The 20,191-nt window shown below is 41.1% G+C and overlaps 1 protein-coding gene across 1 annotated transcript in view; it reads left to right on the forward strand.

Annotated features, from left to right (window-relative positions):
- CA8 (carbonic anhydrase 8) overlaps positions 1 to 18,545 on the forward strand; it is a 99,183-nt gene extending 80,638 nt beyond the window's left edge. The window contains exons 7-8 of the mRNA XM_066578293.1: positions 1,446 to 1,558; positions 17,455 to 18,545. Coding sequence (XP_066434390.1) covers positions 1,446 to 1,558; positions 17,455 to 17,589 — 248 coding nt within the window. The 3' untranslated portion in view covers positions 17,590 to 18,545. The remainder of the gene's footprint in view (positions 1 to 1,445; positions 1,559 to 17,454) is intronic.
- Positions 18,546 to 20,191: the final 1,646 nt, after the last annotated feature.

The raw sequence follows: 20,191 nt of genomic DNA on the forward strand, positions 1-20,191 counted from the left end.
ATTGCGCGGATAGCCTTTGGTAGTGCGTTCCAGAGGACTGGTGCTGGTCTGGAGAAGTCTTGGAGGCGGGAATGAGAGGTTCGAATTAAAGGGGCGCTCAGTCTGGGTTTTTTTCGCAGAGCGGAGAGCCTGGCCTGAGTGATGGATTGAGATGAGGGAGGCAATGTAGGGTGGCGCTGCGCTGTGGAGGGCTATATGGATGAAGGTAGTGAGTTTAAATTGAATTCTGTATTTAACGAGCAGGCAGTGCAGTGACCGGCACAGGGCAGAGGCGTCCGAAATTTACGTTTCTTTGTACAAGTTTACCACATTTTGGGCATGAGTAGTGGACAAAATGTCATGGCTATCAATGTGGTGTTCTGTGCATTCAGTGTAATGTCCAAATAATACAATGATACAGTCTACAAATACCCATATTATACTGGCACTAAGTTGGGGTTCAGAGAGACAAGCTCTGGGTTCCCAGGTCATCCAGTGATTCCCCCTTTCTGAGACCAACTCTGGAGAAGAAAGCAGTTGTTCTAAAATGACAGATTTGTTTAAGTTCTGGCTGAAAGATGAACCTATCTACAAGGTTTACAGACCTGACAGATGTTGTCAGCTTGCATATAAAGGACTTGCTAATGATGTCCACTTAGATATTGAATTTGATTTCAGTTACACGAGTCACAGGCCCCTGACACCCAGCCAGCCAGAAACCTATTGTACATTGAAAAGGGTCAAAAATCCTGAAGCAGCTTGCCTGTATGTGGTTACCTTTTCCTTCAGAAGAGGACTTTGGTTTTGACTTGCATCCCTAGTCATGTTACAAGGCCTATTGGAAGGCCAGACATTGACTTATAGGGAAGCAGTTTTCCAATAGGTGGTGCTGCAGAGACATTGTAATATCCCACATTTGCATACCAAAGAAAGTTAGAATGTATCAGAAATTTCACTTCTTGGACCCCTTTTTTCCATGACTACGGTTCAGCTCTTAGTATCCTCCTGGCCTCAGGACTTAATGGTGTGAAGGTTTAATGGAAAATGTATGTCTACCGCGTATTTGACCAATTTCTAGTTTTGCTTTTCAAATACACAAGCAAAAAACTGACCAAAATACGCAAGTATAAATAGGGCTTAATTGATTTTCTCGGTAATGTTGGTGAAACCAATGCAGGAAGTTGCAATGGATGGAGTTGCTGCCGGTAGAATTGGAAGTCTTATAGCTGTCCAGCAATTAGGATAAACCCGTCAGCTGCAGTCGCTATGGATAGAGCAAAGACTTAGTCAAAAGGGCCTATGTAAATAGTGTATGCACACTATATTAATGCTGTAGTAAGCTATGGCTATTCCTTTATCTTCTTTTACATCTGACATAAATGTAGCTAGAGAAATAATCAAAAATGTATTATCTTACTTTTGGTGTACAATAGTTTTTACTAGTTTACCTTTTATTTTTAAACCAGATCCCTTGCTCCGTGATTACTGGGTGTATGAAGGCTCCCTCACAATGCCACCATGTAGTGAAGGCGTTACATGGATTTTGTTTCGATATCCTTTAACAGTGTCTCAAACTCAAGTGAGTATTTTTCCTTTTTACATCTTCAAATATGGCTACAGAATTTCACATTATTCTAAATAAAACTTACATGTTTAGGTGGAGTGATTTTTTTTTTTACCCATAAGCTCATGTTCTTTAAAAACTATTTTCACCCTTCTACATGTCCCTTATTCTTGAATATGTTTTAGATTTGGAACATTTCTGATCTTTAAAATCCAGAGTCTAAGTACTTACATGGACCTGCGGTTTCAGAACCTTGACTTTTGGACGGATTCTGATATGGGCTATGTCGTATGGCCTCCCTCTCTCTTCGCCCCTCACGTGAAAAGACCCTCACTGTTTGGCTCATTGTAATAACTAAGGTGACTCCTTCTGTGTTTCTGCATTGGCTGCAGCCAAGAAGAGGGTTAGTTCTGTTATTAAAGTGACCCAAACAGCCAGCCCCCTTGATGACATGACAGGCATAAAGAGAGAGCATACTTCATGACCCAATGTCAGAACCAGGCCAGAATTGATGGTTGCAACTTCAAGGGTTTGTGTGGCCAGGAGACGATCCTTTTGATTAAGAACATCTGTTGAGCCCCATTTACACAGTACAAATGTCGGGTAAATGATGCCTGACTCTCGTCACCGCACATACTCACTCCCATGCTGCTGCACAGGAGCGAGTATCATTGGCTCACAGCAGGGCGGCTGGAAGAGATTTCTCTCCTCGCACTCCTCCGCCCCTCTCCATTCATTTAAAATAGCGGCCATTCAGTACTGAACGGCTGTTATTTACACTGAATCCTGATCGTTCAGCTCATCGTCCATCATTTATGTTGCATAAACGATTGACAATGAGCTGAACAATGATCGTTCAGTGTAAATAGCAGCCATTCAGTACTGAACAGCTGATTTGTAAAGTAAATGGAGGGGGGCAGGGTAGAGCAAGGAGTGAAATCTCCTCCAGCTGCCCTGGCCTCCTGCTGGCCACTCTGTCAGAGCCAGCGATACTTGCTCCTGTGTAACAGCATAGGAGCGAGTGTGTGCAGGGACGAGTGTCGGGCATCGTTTGTAAATGGGCCTTTAGGTATACATAGCACAGTGGTTCAGTGGTTAGCAGCACTATTGCCTTCCAGCACTAACTTTGAATCCAATGCAATAGAATTTCTACATGGAGTTTATATTTCTACTGGTGTTTTACCTGGTTTCCTCCCACGCACCAAAACATACTGGTAGGCAAATTAACTCCATTGTAGATGAGATAAGAAATTATAATTTCAGCCATTTGGGACAGAGACTGATGTGAGTAATGAGAATATATGGTAACGCAGTATAAGAAATAGAGAATAAATACATTTATTTCTTCTATTAGATGCCCTATAGATCAGCACCATTTGTTGCATCTACTGAATTTTGCATATGTGTTGATTTAAACTGAATGTTGTATATTAAATATGGTGCCTATTGGTCTTATTAGCCCTTCTATGGCTGATATAGTGGTTCCTTCTGGGCTAGTCATGATTTGAAACATGGTAATTAAAGGTGTCCAATTTGGACAATGCCTTTTGTTTCAAGGATTCTCTGGCCATACAGTAAACTGATCACTGTTGCCACACTGCTTATACCCCCAGAGGTCAGTGTCCATATAATACATGTGCAAAGTAAAGAGCTGTATACAGCACAGCATCCAAGATCGGATTCGACCATATCCATTGTCCGAAGTGTAAAAAAGGCAACAGCAAGCAGACTTCTTTGTAAATAGCTTCTTCAGTTTATTTACCACATGTATTCACTAGAGATGAGTGAACTGAACCTGTAGAACATTGAATATGAGTTAAAGTTTACTTAAAGTTTATTAAGAACCCAAACCTCAGGTGTTTTGTTTTGGCCGAAGCATAAAAACCCCTAAATCATGTATGGAACACTGTCTAAGAGGGTGAGGATGGTGGTAATTCTTCATTGAGTGTCACTTAGTGGTCAGCACTGTTGCCTCGCAGTGCCTGGATCCATAGTTCAAATTTGTCCAAGGACAACATCTGCATTGAGTTGAAAAACTCCATGCAAGTATTGTCCTTAATCAGATTTGAACCTAGGACTCCACTGCAAAACAATGCTGCTAACCACTGAACCACCATACTTCATCCATCACTGGAGGAGGAGGAGAATAAAAAGAAGAAAAAAACACAAACAGAGCATACAAACTCCAAGGAGATGTTGTCTTTGGTCAGATTAAAATCTAGGACTCCAGCACTTCAAGGCACAGTGCTAAGCACTAACCTACCATGCTTCTTTACTCTACTATGAACTGGAAAAAGGGAATAACAAGAAGAAACCTAAAGAGAGTATACAAACCACAGGCAGATGTCATCCTTAGGGCGCCCACCCACTGGCGATTTTTTTCCCTGCGAAATTCGCAGCATTTTTTTCTCTGCAGTGGTCTATGGGACTTGTAATGTTAAAATCGCGATCGCGCAAAATCGCAATTTACCGCGAAATCGCGATTTTGCGCGATCGCGATTTTAACATTACAAGTCCCATAGACCCCTGCAGAGAAAAAAATGCTGCGAATTTCGCAGGGAAAAAAATCGCCAGTGGGTGGGCGCCCTTAGTCAGATTCGAACTTTGGACTCCAGTGTTGAAAAGCAACACTAATAACCACCATGCTGCTTCTCCTTTCTTCTTTCTCCTCCTTTTCCTTCTCCAGAGGAGGAGAAGAAGAGCCTTCAACTCAGGGCTGGCAAACCAAGTCTCCACCCATTATTCTGGTGGAGACATAATACACCAGTACTGGTCTTTGTTTGGTCTTTTATGTAAAAATCACTAACAACTGTTTAAAGTGTTATTTTGGTAGTGCTATATAGTATATAGTGTAAATAGTATATTTTTGTGTATTTTGGCATGTTTACAGCCATTTTTGAAGTTTTATTGAGAAGATTTATAGAGAAAAGCATCTGAAAAGTTTTTTTTTTTAAATTGCTTCTTTTCATAAGTCTAGGGATTGCATACGCACACACAAAAACATGTGTCTATTAGCCCCAATGCATTCCCTATGGTGTGTGCACATGCCCGTGCTTTACAGGCGTGTGCCTGCAAAGATAGGACATGCGTGCACCATAGGAAATGCACGCATTGTTTTCAATGAAGCCGCGGCTGCTGCCGGCGGCTTCATTGAAAACAATGGTTTGCTGGCACCTCTGCATTGTTTTTCAGGGAAGGGCTTTACATATAAGCCCTTCCCTGAAAAACAAAAGTTTAATGTAAAAAAATAAACTTACCCTCCGCTGCTGCAGTGTCCCCCGCGGGGATGAAGAGCACATCTGCCGCATGTGGCAGATGTTACCTTTATCCCCGCTAGTAAAAAGAATTCCCTGCTGCTACATCTGCCACATCTGTGACAGATGCAGCAGAGGAATTCTTCAATTCTCTATCGCAGCTGTCACACATGATTCACAGATGTGGCAGATGTAGCAGCAGGGAATTCTTTTTACTAGCGGGGATGAAGGAAACATCTGCCGCACGCGGCAGATGGGTTCTTCATCCCTGCGGGGGACACGGCAGCGGCGGAGGGTAAGTTTATTTATTTTATTCTTTTTACACTAAAATTTTTGTTTTTCAGCGAAGGGCTTATATGTAAAGCCCTTCCCTGAAAAACAATGCAGGGGTGCCGGCAGACCATTGTTTTCAATGGAGCCACTGGCAGCAGCCACGGCTCCATTGAAAACAATGCACAGACCTGCATTCACGTGTGTTTTTGCACGTACATGGGTGCACATTTATGTATGCACCTATGTACGCACAAAAACATGCTCGTGTGAAGCCACACTTAGGATGGGTTCTAACAGGGCGGACTTGCCGCTTTTCTTCTGCACGGACCCGCTGCACGGAAAATCTGCAGCATTTACAGTGTAAGCCAAGTTTAACCCCTTAGTGACCACCCCATAGTGTTTTTACATCCTGCTTTAATGGGCTTTAATCCCGAGGGCTGTAAAAACATGCTTGCTCTGGGGATTAAAGCCACGTGGGATGAGACCATGACAGCTCCATGCTGTCAGCTGCTGGAGGTAGCCGACTACCTAGAGCTGTCATGGGGGTCCAGGATATTCAATCCCCGGTCACATGATCAGAATTATCCAATGGATAATGCCAATCGCATAAAAGTAAATAGAAAGTAAAAAAAAGTTAAAGTTTCAGCTCCCCTTACAGATTGGATCCACGAGGGAAGCTGAGAGTACTCACCCCTGTCCTCCACGACATCTTGCGGTAATCTGGTCCAGGAAGGACCTGTGGCTGCCTTCTGTGCACGCATGCCAGACGTATTACGTCATGCGCAGAAGGCCAGGGAGCCTATGAAATTTGTAATCTGCTGGCTGGTGACTTTAAAAAAAAAAGTTAAAGTTCAAGTTTCAGCTCCCCTTACTGATCAGATCCATGAGGGGAACTGAAACTACTCACCTCTATCCTCCATGATGTCCCGCGACGATCTGGACCTGCCGCATGCTTCTGCACATGCGCCGATATGGTACGCTTCTGCAGAAGCTCTGAAAGCCTGGCAAATTTAAAATCTCCCTGTACCGGTCTGTCAAAGATAGCCGAGTGCAGGGAGATGTCACCAGGGACTGCTGTATGCGGTTCCCGGTCATATGATTGCCTTATCCATTGGATAACGGAGATCATGTAAAGTTAAAAAGTGTAAAAAAAAAAAAAAGTTAACGTTTCATCTCCGCTTATGGATCATATCCATGAGGGGAGATGAAATTACATACCTAAGGTCCATGGATTTGTCCCCTGATGGGATCTTTATCCAGGCACCTTACCCTGGCTTCTGCGCATGCGCCCATCTGCAACATGGCAGATGCATGCGCAAAAGTCGAGGATTGCTTGGGAAATTTAAAATCTCCCTGCTCCTGGCTACCAAAGGTGGTTGAGAGCCTGAAGATGTCACGGCACACCATGGTATGTGGTTCTTGGCCATGTGATCACCGTTATCCAATCAATAATAGCAATCATGTAAAAGTTAAAAAGAAGTTGAAGTTGAATCTCCCCTCACTGATGCGATCGGTGAGAGGAGATGAAACTTCTTACCGGAGGCCTCTGCATTTGAACACCAGTGCGATCCTCCTACACAGACCTTCCCCGGCTTCTGCGCATGCAACCGCCGGCAAAATACCAGACACATGCGCAGGAGCCGGGGAGGGCCAGGGAAATTTAAAATCTCTTTACTTCTGAGCAGCCGAGAGCCTGGAGCAGTGATCAGGGACCTCGTTGAGTGGTTCCTGGTCACGTGGTAAAAAGGTAGCGATGTACGTTAGGCTGGTCTCACAAAAGCAAACTGGAATTGCGGATTCTGCAAGCGTTTTATTTGGTAATACGTGGATTAATCAAATGCGTTCGACTACACAATTCCAATCACATTAGCAGGCCAGAATTGCGTAATCCACTCACAGAAAACAGAACACAGCATGTTCTACTTAACCGCGGATATCCACCACATGGAGCCCATTCGACTCTATGGTCGTGGATATACCTGCAGCTCATATGCAACAACATTGTGTATGGGCTGTGGATACCCGTGTCATCGCTAACTGACAACGCGGTAAAAACAAACAAAAAAAGGTATACTGCGCATGACTGTCTGTGGGAGTACGCAGTTATGTACAGTACATTACGCGGCTGTATGCAGCACTACGGCTGGGCTCACAGCTGGGATCCAAGTGTGCAATGGGGCCTGGAATTTATTCAGTTGTGCCCTGAAATCCAATGGGTGTTCCCTCCATAATAGGCCTAGCCATGTGTCCTATAAGTAAATTGGAGTTACAATAGGTATGTTTCTGAACACGGTACAAACAAGGGTATCCATTTTGGGGTGAAAGTCTTCATTCATGTGTATGCTGTACAAAAAAAACCTTTTATTTTGACGCAATTGCAAAAAAAAAAAAGGAAAATCATAATTTTTTCCTTCTGCTTTGCTTAAATTCATTCAAAAACTGTGGGGTCGAAATACACAGTACACATCTAAATGAATTCGTTAAGGGGTCTATTTTTCAAAAGGGGGTCATTTATGGGGGTTCTCCAACGTTTTGGTCGCTCAAGGGCTTTACAATTGGGCAATGGGGCCTAATACACCTTCAAGCAAAATTTCTGTTCTGGAAGCCACCGGCTGCTTGCTCCTTTGATTTTGTGCATAGAGACATAATATTAGGGCCACAATGGGTATGTTTCTGAACACAGGACAAACAGGGGGATCCATTTTGGGGTGTAAATGCTCATTCTTATGTGCACTATAGAAATAAAAATTGACTTCAAAATAACATATTTGCAAAAATATGAAAATTTAAATTTTCTCTACATTTCATTAACTCCTGAAAAAAATGCTGGTGTCAAAATACTCATGACCCCCCTCAGTAAATATATTAAGGGGTGTAGTTTTTAAAATAGGGACATTTGTGGGGGTATCTATCACTCTGACACCTATGAGCCTTTGCAATCTTGGCTTGGTGTAGGAAAACAAAGTGTTTCTCAAAATGTTGATTATTAATGTTAAATTTATACATCTCCTAAAGTTTTTCAAAGGTGCGTCCAGAATAAAGTAAGCAGGTGGAAATATATATCTTATCAAAACTTCGTACAGTATGTTTGCACATATTTAAGATATTGCAATTGAAAATGTGAAAAAAATGATAATTTTTTTCACAATGTTCCAAAATTTTGCGCTTTAAATAAATATACACAAATTCTATCAGTCTCTTTTTACCACCTAAATGAAGTACAATATGTGGCGAAAAAACAATGTCAGAATCACTTGGATATGCAAAACCTTAACAGAGTTATTCTATGTTAAAGTGACACATCAGATTTCCAAAATTTGTCTTAGTTAATAAGTCACAAACAGGCTGGGTCACTAAGGGGTTAATGTGGTTTCACGAAATGTGGTTCCCACATTGCACAAAATCTACGCATATACGCTGTGCGGAAATGCTGTTGCAGTACGGATTTATGATCCGCAGTATATCAATTTTGACAGCGCTTCCGCAGCGTTTGTAGAGACTGGGCCTCAATGCAAAACACAAAATCTGCAGCTTATTTCACATGCTCATTTCTGTTGTGAAAATTCCATGTAGAAAATGCGTTTAAAACACGCATTAGACCAAAAAAAGAGATCACTATGCTAAAACCTCAATGAAAAGAATTTTACATTTTATTAAATAGAATAATATTAAAATACACATGGAAAAAGGACAGAAAGTCAGCACAGAAAAAAGCAGCAAATCCACCCCATGTGAACCCAGCCTTAGGATTCGTTCTAATGAGTGCGTTCCTCGCGCATTAGCGACGCGTGAAAAGATTGCATCTATATGGAACCAATGGTTTCCTGTAGAAGCGTTCACACAAAGGAATTCTAGAAGTGCAATATGCTCACATCTGTAAAAGATAGGACGTACGTGTGCAAACTTGCATATCGGTTCCATAGTATGCGCAAAGATAGGAACTATCTAGAGATGAGCGAGTATACTCGCTAAGGCACATTACTAGAGCGAGTAGTGCCTTAGCCGAGTATCTCCCCGCTCGTCTCTAAAGATTTGGGGGCCGCTGAGGGGTGGGGAGCGGCGGGGGAGAGTGGGGAGGAACGGAGGAGAGATCTCTCCCTCCCTCTCTCCCCCACGCTCCCCCCTGCTCCCCGCCGCAACTCACCTGTCACCGCCGCCGGCCCCTGAATCTTTAGAGACGAGCGGGGAGATACTCGGCTAAGGCACTACTCGCCCGAGTAATGTGCCTTAGCGAGTATACACGCTCATCTCTAGAACTGTCCTATCTTTGCTGCGTGCTTTCCATAGGTTTGAAAGCACGCAGCACGCACCTCGGATCATGTGAACGGGCACCTTCAAGTTGCTTAAAGTAGCCCGTTCAGGCCATCTCGTGGCTATAGTGCATGAAAACAGCACTCGTGCGAACGAGCACTTAGAGATAGAGATAGTCAAAAGTACAAATTAGGACATATTTTACTATGTGCAGTATATTTCACTATGGCAATATAATCTGATGATGTTCTTACCATTTTGATTTACACTTTATCAACTAAAATTAGAAATCCATAAAAACTACCATTGATATATACAGAGGATCAAATTATGTTCTAGATCTTATATGTCCATGATATTCCTCTCATCTCTGTATACTAGATACAGAACTGTTGTATAACAAGTAGGATTTTGTCATTGCTACCCCAAAAGTTTGAATAAATGGGATTTGAAATAAAAAAAACAAAACAAGATTGTCAGAAGAAGAATGTACATGGTATATTGAGATTAAACACGGGCAGCATATTACATAACTATTAAAAACAATGACTTCATTGATTCCCTTCCTGGACCTAGTTCAGGGACAATAAATCTAAAATGCAAAATAGCAGAAAGTTGTAATGTTATTCCTGATTAGCAAGTCTTGTAGACAAAGTCTCCCATTGAGGCCACCTTATAATAGGGGGCATGAAGAGTATGTGCTTTCTATCTTTGCGGTTTAATATCTTTTGCTTGATAAAACTCAAATATGTGTTGAAATTTCTAACTACAGGCCCATATGCTGGCCTTCTGTTTCTCTACTTATTCTAAATATTAGGTTACTATACAGGCAGCATCGTAAAGGAAAACTAAGACAGGTCTTGGTTATTATCTTTAACACCACATAGATGAATGTGAAGCCCAGCACTCCACAGGCACAAAATCTAGAAATTTATTTCACATCTTTAAAAGTTGGCACAACACCTAACTTCTGATGCTTTTTGAGTCGATTGTGCCTCTTACTCATACAGTAGCTGAATAGTGACAATAAAACTATTTTAAAACCAATGTCAAACAATCCATACCTCGATTGTAATCACATTGTATTTAATAACAAATAGAAATGCAAAAAGCCTCAGAAGTTGAATCTTATCAGTTAACTGTTTACCACCCATGGATGAGCACAACACACGTGTAGTAACGCATTCAATTAATTTGCCATCTAGAGCAAGGAAATTGATCTTATTGAATAAGGTATTCAAGGATACACATTTACTTGTATTTTTCACATATGTCAATGTAACAGTATATATTTGCATTGCATATATTTTACAAGAAATATAATCTACATTTTTCACTTATTTGTAGTAATAGCTGATATACCCAGCTTTGCTCGAGTTGATTTGGTAAAGGTGTTTACCTGTTTGCCCGGAAAATTTTATGAAGTCGTGTTTCTTCAGAGCAACCAAGGAAAAAAATATGTATACACATAGAGGATTGTTAGATTTTCCTCAGACTGCATGTACTGATGTCCATCTGCAAATGTGCCACCCCTCCTCACTTTTTAAGGTCCATTTACATGGGACGAATGTTGGACAAACGATGCCTGACACTCATCCCTGTGTGTCCGCGCTCCCGTGCTGTCACACTGGGAGCTACTGGTGCTGGGTCGTTTATGGAGCAGCCAGCAGGGGGGGCTGGGCAGTGCAGGAGATTTCTCTCCTCTCGCTCCCCCGCCCCTCTCCATTGAGATAACACAGCGGTCGTTCACTACTGAGCGTCTGATGTTTAAACTGAATGATGAGCGATGAAGCATAAACGATGGACGATGAGCTCATCGCTCATCATTCAGTTTAAACATCGGCTGTAGAGTAGTGAACAGCCGCTGTGTTATCGCAATGGAGAGGGGTGGGGGAGGAGAGAAATCTCCTGTACTGCCCAGCCCCCCAGATGGCCGCTCCGCGAGTGAGACAGCTCTACTAGCTCCTGTGCAGGAGCATGGGAGCGATGAACCTCAGGGACGAGAGTCGGGCATCGTTTGCCCATCATTTGTCCTGTGTAAATGGACCTTTAGGATTAAAGTAAATGCCCCTTTTTATTCAAATTTACCCCCAGTCTGGATATTGCAGCCCCTTCTTAGCCTCAAAGGCATGCTCCATCCCTGCAGTCCATGACAGCTTCCTTATGTACTTTACAGCCCTTTAGTATATGCACACAGAGGTCAGTTAGATTCTCCTCAGTGTATATACACATAGAGGAGCATTAGAGTCTCCTCAGTATACAAAGAAACGAGGTAGATTCTCCTCAGTATACAAATCATTTTCCTGGACTTTATGGTTTCTGAGAAAAGAACTATCTCATGTATCATGGATTTTCACACAGTTTTTCACCCATAGAATTAAATATTGATGTTGCGACCCCTTTTCTTTTCCTATTTAGAACATAAAGAATAGTGTCACAGCTTTGTTGGTCGCTTCAGCGTCGTGCTTTGGTGGCCTCAGCACAGGCCAAGACCTGTTGCCTTGTTAGGCTGTCTCTCTTTGCTGCATGGATGCATGCTGGATTAGTGTGGCCTGAGAAGTAGGTAGAAGTTGTGGTTCTCTAATTACTTTGTCAGTCGTCAGGTGAGGAGTAGCTTTATATTCACACCCCTCCCTTGCCTAATGCTGTTTATTCAGCTCCATTGAGGAGTAATGTAGAGTGGAGCTCCTCTGTGTTAGCTGTATTGCTACTACCAGATAAGTTGTTGCGGTTTCCTTTTTAGTTTTATTTCTGTCCTCATTTTCTATATTGCTTTGCTGTTTGGTTCATCTCTCCAGGGGCCTCTTTAGCGACATTCAGGGCCCAAGAAGAAGACCGTGGAGCCGCCTCTATAGAGGCAATTACTCCGCTTCTAGGCAAGGACCTTTCACATCCGTGCTAGGTTAGGGCCAGGCTTCTATCTCCCTAGAGTGGTGCTACTGTTCAGCTTAGCATGGCATGCGTTTATTTCCCGCAGTGTGTATGTTGTTTGACGCCGTGCCGAGCGTTGTACTTTTGTGTTGCACAGACTATACATACTGGTTTATGTACTCCTGTTGTGGTGCGCACTGTTCTACAGTGCATAGTATTGTCAACGGCAGTAGTCGTGAATGTCACCCTGTGTCCGTGCTGAGCGTGGTGCTTGTGTGCTCATGGAAACGTTCACGTTTATGTGGTACAGATGTGTGTTATTAGTTACATTACATAGGGGGTCACTTAACTTATTTTTGCACTTAGAATTGAATAATCAAATTGCAACCCCTTTAATTTTCCTATTTTGGACCTAAACTAAGGTCATGCCAATTTTCAAATTTTGTACGACACTGGGAAGTTAGAGAATTAGTGGCAAATCATGCATATACAGTATTACAGCTAATATTCAATGAACCAACTATGTACATTACATCTATGGCTATATTAATAGCTAGACAGAAATCAATTCATAAAGGTCAACTATGTAACAAAAAAGGCTGCACAAACACTATAAATAACCAATTAAAAAAAGATGAAAATGACAAAATATTGAAAATTTTAATTTTAATTTATAGAATATACAATAGAATCATAAAAAACACAACAGAAATGAAATCCTGCAGAAATCAAAATGGACAGCATCCTAAAATATCTGAAATTATTAAAGGGGTCTTGTAGTCTTGTATTAAAACAACCCCAGTGTACACCTTGACGTTGAGCCCCCAGATAAAGACTAGCCAAGCTAAAATGTGCAACGGGGGGGGGGGGGGGGGGGGGGGTACACTAATCTAGACTTCTTTTCTTCCTTTACTTATTATATAGATTAAGTATTGTTAAGGCCTATTTCACACGACTCTATGTGTTTTAACGTTCATGCGATTTTATGGCGTGTATAGTTGAAGGAACAACTGTCGCTGTTAAGGTTGTGTTTCTCGGCCCTATAGTTTTACAGGTTTCCTTGTTCCCCTCCTTTACAGGTAGGGGTTAATTGAGCTGGTTGGGTGGTGTATTCTCCACCAGCCAATCCCCCTGATCTGCAGCAGATAAATACCAGCAAACTCTTGTGAGAGATTGCTGGTCATTTTAGTGCTTTATTGTTCTACTCTGTGTGAATCCCACTCAAAGCTGGTGTGGTGCATGCTTATCCATAGTGCCCCTCTCTCCTTCCCTGAAGATGGTTTGGGCACCTGCTGTCCCTCCCCTCCTTGCGTTCTGGAGTGCGTGCATTGTGTAGTATGTGGTACGGTGACCACACAGGTGCATGCAGCCCGCAGGTTTCTCCCTACCCCAGGGCAGGTGGGGCCTCCCAACATCTGATATACTATGTATGTGTCAGTTGGGTGATGGCTGACACTGTTCACTATGTCAGCATACTGGCTGACTCTCTAAGCCCCTGGTGTGAGGACATTTGGACTGGCTATGGTTTACCATTTGTATGCATGTGAGCTCTGGGTGGGGATCCTGTTGTATGCACTATTTGTTGTATGTTGGTGAGAAACAGCGGCGTATGTTATGTCTGTGCAGGTGGCCAGACATGTGCTCTACGTGCAGTCCTGTTCTGTGTGGTATGTGTAACCTGGTATGTTGGCATGAACAGTGACGTGTGTGGTATGTCTGTGCAGGTGGCCAGACATGTGCTCTACGTGCAGTCCTGTTCTGTGTGGTATGTGTAACCTGGTATGTTGGCATGAACAGTGACGTGTGTGGTATGTCTGTGCAGGTGGCCAGACATGTGCTCTACGTGCAGTCCTGTTCTGTTCAGTGTGTGTGAACAGTGGCTTGTCCTACGTGTGTTTAGTGCATCTTCTCCAGGCTCCTAATCAGGGATAGCTAGGTCCCAGATGAAGACAGTGGGGCCGATCTCATCCGGACGATTACCCCGCTTTAAGGCAGGGGTTCCCCAATTTCCCTAATTAGTAAGGGACAGGGGTCCTTCCATCTTGCCTGGAGAGGTGCAATTGGTCCTTACAAACACTGTGAGTGTTTGTGCTTTTAGATGTACACAATGCTGCGTCGGCACCGAGGCATGGCGCTTTAGTGTGTCGAGCGGACGTAACGGACGCAATCGATTCCTGATCTTTAGCCACATAGTTTCTGCCATTCACACGAGTGGCTGCTGCGTATTGGCAAAGAACTACGCTGCAGTGCGGAAATCTCTCGATCGGCAGAAATCCTCGGAATGACTGCTAATGCTTAAATAGAGCCAGCTGTCCTCTTTTCCCAGCGTTGGATGCAGGTAAACTCCCACTCTTTTTTTCCACTTTTATAGAAGTCTATGGGAGCTTCTTGTGTATCTTGGTAAAAGATAGGGAAAGACCTATTTTTTGATGCAGCGTATAAAATCAAAAACAGTCACCAATGTGCTATTTTTTTATGTGCCTAAAAGTTGTTCATGTGAATGAATACATTGGAATCCAATGCTTCACATGGTCGAGATTTTTATATATTTTTTTACGCCACTAAAAGGTGATGAATATACGGTCGTGTGAATAAGGCCGAAGCCTGTTAGCATTTTTTGCATTAACTTTGTAATTTAGCTTTTTGCACTTACACATAATTATTTTCAGCTTGATTATTACTAAATATTAGTTATTTTTTAATAGCAAGGATAAAATGTCTCTCCAGAAAGAACGTAGCTTTTCATCTTCACTGAAAAATCATATTACAGTTTCTTAACCCCTTCAAGCCATTTTTTGTTTTTTCTACCCCACTTTAAAAAATATAACTTTTATTGTTTTTCCATTGACATATATGTCTGAGGACTTATTTTTTGTGGGACAAGTTGTTCTTTTCAATGGTACCGTTTAATATACTGTATTATGTACTGAAAATCTTTAAAACATTTGAAAGTGGCGTGAAATGGGAGAAAAATGCAATTGCGCCTTTTTTGGAAATCCTACTGTCAAATCCCTTAAATAAGCCCTAACAGCAGGGAAAAAAAAGAAAAGTACATGACTTATAAGCACTGTCTGGCTCTGGCACGTGTTTTTCCCGAGTCCCTGGCACTCGTCTTCTTCTTTTTCTTCTGGCTGGGGAATTTAAAAAAAACACCTCCAGGAAGCGCTGACTCTGATTGGCTGAGCGCTTTGACCAATCACAGCCGAAAGGGGTGTGACATCCAAGAAATCCACTCCTGCAGCTGTCACAGCTACAGCAGGGGATAGCGATCCTCTCCCATTGCTTTCAATGGGCACACACTAAATGTTTTCACATTTTACAATCGTGTGACCGCACAACAAGTGCGAATAAAAAAACACGTCTGAAGCTTTGGTCACTTTTTTTTTTTTTACATGCGTTCTGCGTTTTTTTTCATGCACCTATACATGCATGAAAAAATGCATGCCTGACTGAGCCCTCAGCACAAGTATCTACTGCGCTGGGGGGTATTTTAATACATGACTCACTGGTTTATTTGATATATTTGAGATGCTGTTTGCCATTCTTTCTGCAGGATTTTATCTCTGTTTTTATCATTTTATGTGATTCTACTGTGGATTCAGTAAAGCAATTATTTCTATTTTTCTATAATTGGGTTTTATGCACTCGTTTCTCTACCGGTTATTTAGGTGCATTACATGTTGTTGACAAACAGGAAGTGTAAATTGTATTTCTATTTATATACCAACACCTAGAAACTATCAAAAAAGCGTTTTTTCCAATTCAAAAAAGGAGAACACACCGAGCCTTCAATGTGTAAAGCAATGTATGCAATAGGACTGGGTTGCATAACTTTGACTCTGTATGGCAAGTATCACCAACTCCACAGTCACAATTATTAAAAGAATATCATGTCTGTACGGAATGACAACCAAGATTTCTATAATGAAGAAATAAATACTCCTATCACAGTTAACGAGACATATGGTTCTTCTAGAGTGGCCCTAAGCTACAGAGGATGCTGCATTTGTATGCGATTTGATAAATGTTGGTTGCATACTGTAATTGGTAAAGTTGTTTTTCCATTATAAATTGAACCTGGAGCAAACTGTCTGTAGACATTATTTATTCCCTTAGATCACAGGGAAATGTTACCATGTTTGATGCTAAAATGTCAAACTTGACAAAACTGCAGAGATAACACGTTACTGAACTCTTCAAAGAATTTATCTAAAAATGTAGAGGAAAACAACCTATGGTAAGAGAATGCTGTCTTTACTACTGCAAATAAACAGTAAGGTATCACTATGGCCACTTAGATGTTGCAGAATGACAATTAGGACTTAAAAAATATCATAAGATGTGTTATAGTTTTAATCTTAGAACTTCATTATGGTGTTTTGGTAATATTGTATTTGATAGAAGGGCTCAAAACACAAATTGTACTGTATATGTAGATAAACATACTTTAGCCGGTCATTCACTAGTAGTATTGTTGTATTTATCTGTTCAGAAAACCTATAATCAATTACTGCTTAAAGGAATTCTGACAAATTTGGGTCATCAATTCACGATCTTCATTTATTAGTCAAAGCTAACAAAAGGGCTACAGAGAGCATCTCTTATTCTGAACCCAACACCCAGAGATTTCAAGGGGAACTGTGTAATTCTTCATTTCCCCTATGGAGGCGCTGAAGGGAAATTGAAAACTTACTTCTAGTTTCCCCCACAGATTTCAGCTGATTGTCAGTGGTTTTAACATTAAGGCACCCTTTGTTCAGTTTATTTTCAAAGAAACCTTTTTAACAAAAAAGTCTTATACACAATGGACAGGTACCTACTGCTAGTGAGGTAGAAAGAAATAGATATTACAAATAAAAAAATAATTAGACTACTGAATCATGTTGGGCATGCATGAAATGTGCATCCAACATCTTGACCTCATTTTATGGAACATGTTACAGATTAACATCACACATTTGTCAGAGATCTGGGTCAGAGTGGCCCCTTGGAGAAATAGAGTATTCTTCGATGAGCTTATGGTAGTATCTGTTATTATATGTTCTACCAATGGCATTGGGTTTGTTAATCACTTTTCTGGTGGTTAGTGCACAAATAACCTATTATTTTTTTTTACTAACATGGATTGTATGTAGTATTTTCAGCATAGTATAGGATGGTAAGTCCTCCGAATAATTTTCTATTATGAGCTTTCAGGAAACTATTAGACTATTGGTAATTATTTCTATAGTTAATTTAAGATATGGTTTGTTTCCTTTGCAGATTGAAGAATTCAGGCGACTGAGGATGCATATAAAAGGAGTAGATCTTGAGGATGAAAGTGATGGAATATTGGCGGATAACTTTAGACCAACCCAACCTCTTAGTGACAGGATTATACGAGCGGCCTTTCAGTAAACAATGCTGGATTATTTATTTACAAGTGGGCTCATCAACATTGATGTTAATTAAGATTTCGACAACCAGTGGTCTCTAACCTGTGACTTTCAAGCTGTTGGGAAAATACATTTTTCAGCCCCAGACTGGTAGAGCATGCTAGGAGTTGTATTTTCCACAGGTTGAAGATCATTGAACAAAGCAAAACAGATGATTCTTATAATTTCATATTCTAGAACTAGTAACTGTAACAAATACTGAGTAACAGTAATATATTCAGGCTAATGTTCAACTCTGTATAGATTAAACTCAGTAGTGGAGAAAGAGAAATGTTGTATTCGAATTGAATGTATAAGGCCAGGATTCTTCATTTTCTGTTGTTCCATATCCTATTTTATATAAATTTAAAAGGTGTAGTCTGTCAGAATATTACAGAATATAAATCAACAGGAAAATGGTGTAATTATGCATAGTACTAGGGGATATGGTACATCGGTAAAAGTAGTAGCAAAGATAGAAGCAAGGGGGCTCAATGCGCCCTGAATGACTGTGCTGGGTTTTGACCCCCAGGAAAGAAGGGCCTGGTATTTCCATTTTACTTCCCATAATCCCTGGACCGATTCTCCACCCCTTTCTTGGTAACCTGTAGTGATGAGCGAACTTTTGAAAAGTTCAGTTCAGCTGGTTCGCTGAACTTTTCCAAAAAGATTGGTTCTGTCTGAATTAGCTTAAACCGAACCAGAAATTCACCAAAACGAGAGCTATTCCTGTAGGTTGGCTCTCTTCACTGTGATATCCATGTGCCCTAACTGTATTCATGGAAAGGGGCTGCATAAATCTAAAAAAATCCTTGAAGACTTTTGTAAAAAGCAGTTCAATTAATCAAAGAAATTTGTTTTATGATATTTTTTTGGTATATCCATAGTATACCATGGTCTCTCCAAAGAAATAAAACAAGATGGCCATAAACAATGCAACATTTGTAATTCTTGACATGATTATTACAATGTTTGAACTGGAAAAAATGAAAACATGTCTATGACCTGTGATATATGACCTCCCATGATGCATGGGCAGCATACCGTACAGTATTTTGGCAAAACCTGCAGACTAGTTGTGAATACAGATATTTCTTAATTTCTGCTATAACTAATTATGTCTTTTTTTATCTTGGGTACGTTTTTAACCCCTTAGTGACCAGCCTATTTTGTGCCTTAAGGACCGAGTGATTTTCATTGTCGCATTGTAAGAGCCATAACTCGTTGAGATAGTCATATGAGGGTTTTTGGGGGTGGGTGGGTGGGGGTGAGTTGTACATTTTAATGACATCACTCGGGGGTACATACAATGTAATGTATAACTTTTTTATTACATTTTTTGGAGGGCGGATTGAGGTCAGATAATAAAAATGTCCAGGAATTCCACCACTGTTTTCAGGTTTTCTTTTTACAGTGTTTACTATTCTGTAAAAATAACATAACTGCCTTATTCGAATCAGTGCAAGTTACTGTGATAACAAGTTTATATAGATTTTCTTTATTTTTTACTACTTAGCATAATAAAATGTGTTTTTAAAGAAAAACTATTGAATCTGCATCATCGCATCCTAAGACCCAAAATATTTTTATTTTTTAGGCAACGGAGCTATATGAGATCTTGTTTTTTGTGGGAAGAGTTGTAGTTAGAGATGAGCAAGCCTACTCGGTAAGGCAGTTACTTGAGCGAGCATCGCTCTTCTCGAGTAACTGCTTAGTGATCCGAGCAGGCTCAGGTGAGCTGTGCAGGGCAGAGGGCGGAGCGGAGCCGGGGGGAGAGAGAGAGAGATCCCCCCCCCCCCCCTGCTCACCTCCGCAGCCCACCTGAGCCTGCTCGGATCACAAAGCAGTTACTCGAGAAGAGAGATGCTCGCTCAAGTAACTGCCTTACCTAGTAGGCTCGCTCATCTCTAGTTGTAGTATTTAATGCTACTATTTTAAGATTCATAAGACTTTTGGATTGATTTTTTATTTTTTTTAGGAGGCGAAAAAAAGAAAAATACCAATTCTGACATTACTTTTTACAGCGTTCATCATGTGAGAAAAATAACAAAAAATGTTCATTGTTTGGGTTATTACAAATGTGGTAATACCTATTTGTCTTGGTTTTAAAGTTGCCTTTTTTTGTATTTCATCTGTTTAAAAAGGGTTCTTGTGGGGAAAAAATGTGTATTTTTAATTGGATTTTTTTCCTTTAAATTAAATTTTATTGAAACATTCTGACACTATTTTAGTCCCTCAAGGGGACTTGAATGCATAATCGTTCGATCACTAGGATAGTATACTGCATTACTTATGTAGTGCATTCTACTAGGCCCACAACAACAGTTATTAGGCCCTACGGGAGGCGTGGCCTAATAGGCTAAGTTACATGGCAGACATGGAGGTCTTTTTCAGGCTTCTGGCTGCCATGAGAACTTTGCAATTGCACTGTGGGGTACTGATGGATGACAAAAAGAGCCCCCTCCCCCTTTCATTTGTTTACATGCTGCAGTTGATATTTACTGTGGCATGTAAGGGGTTAAACTACCAGGATCTGAGATATCTGCACTCCTGGCTGTTAGAGCAGGAGCCTGACTATTAGTAGT

This window comes from Eleutherodactylus coqui, chromosome 9 (assembly GCF_035609145.1).
Source record: "Eleutherodactylus coqui strain aEleCoq1 chromosome 9, aEleCoq1.hap1, whole genome shotgun sequence".
NCBI lineage: Eukaryota > Metazoa > Chordata > Amphibia > Anura > Eleutherodactylidae > Eleutherodactylus > Eleutherodactylus coqui.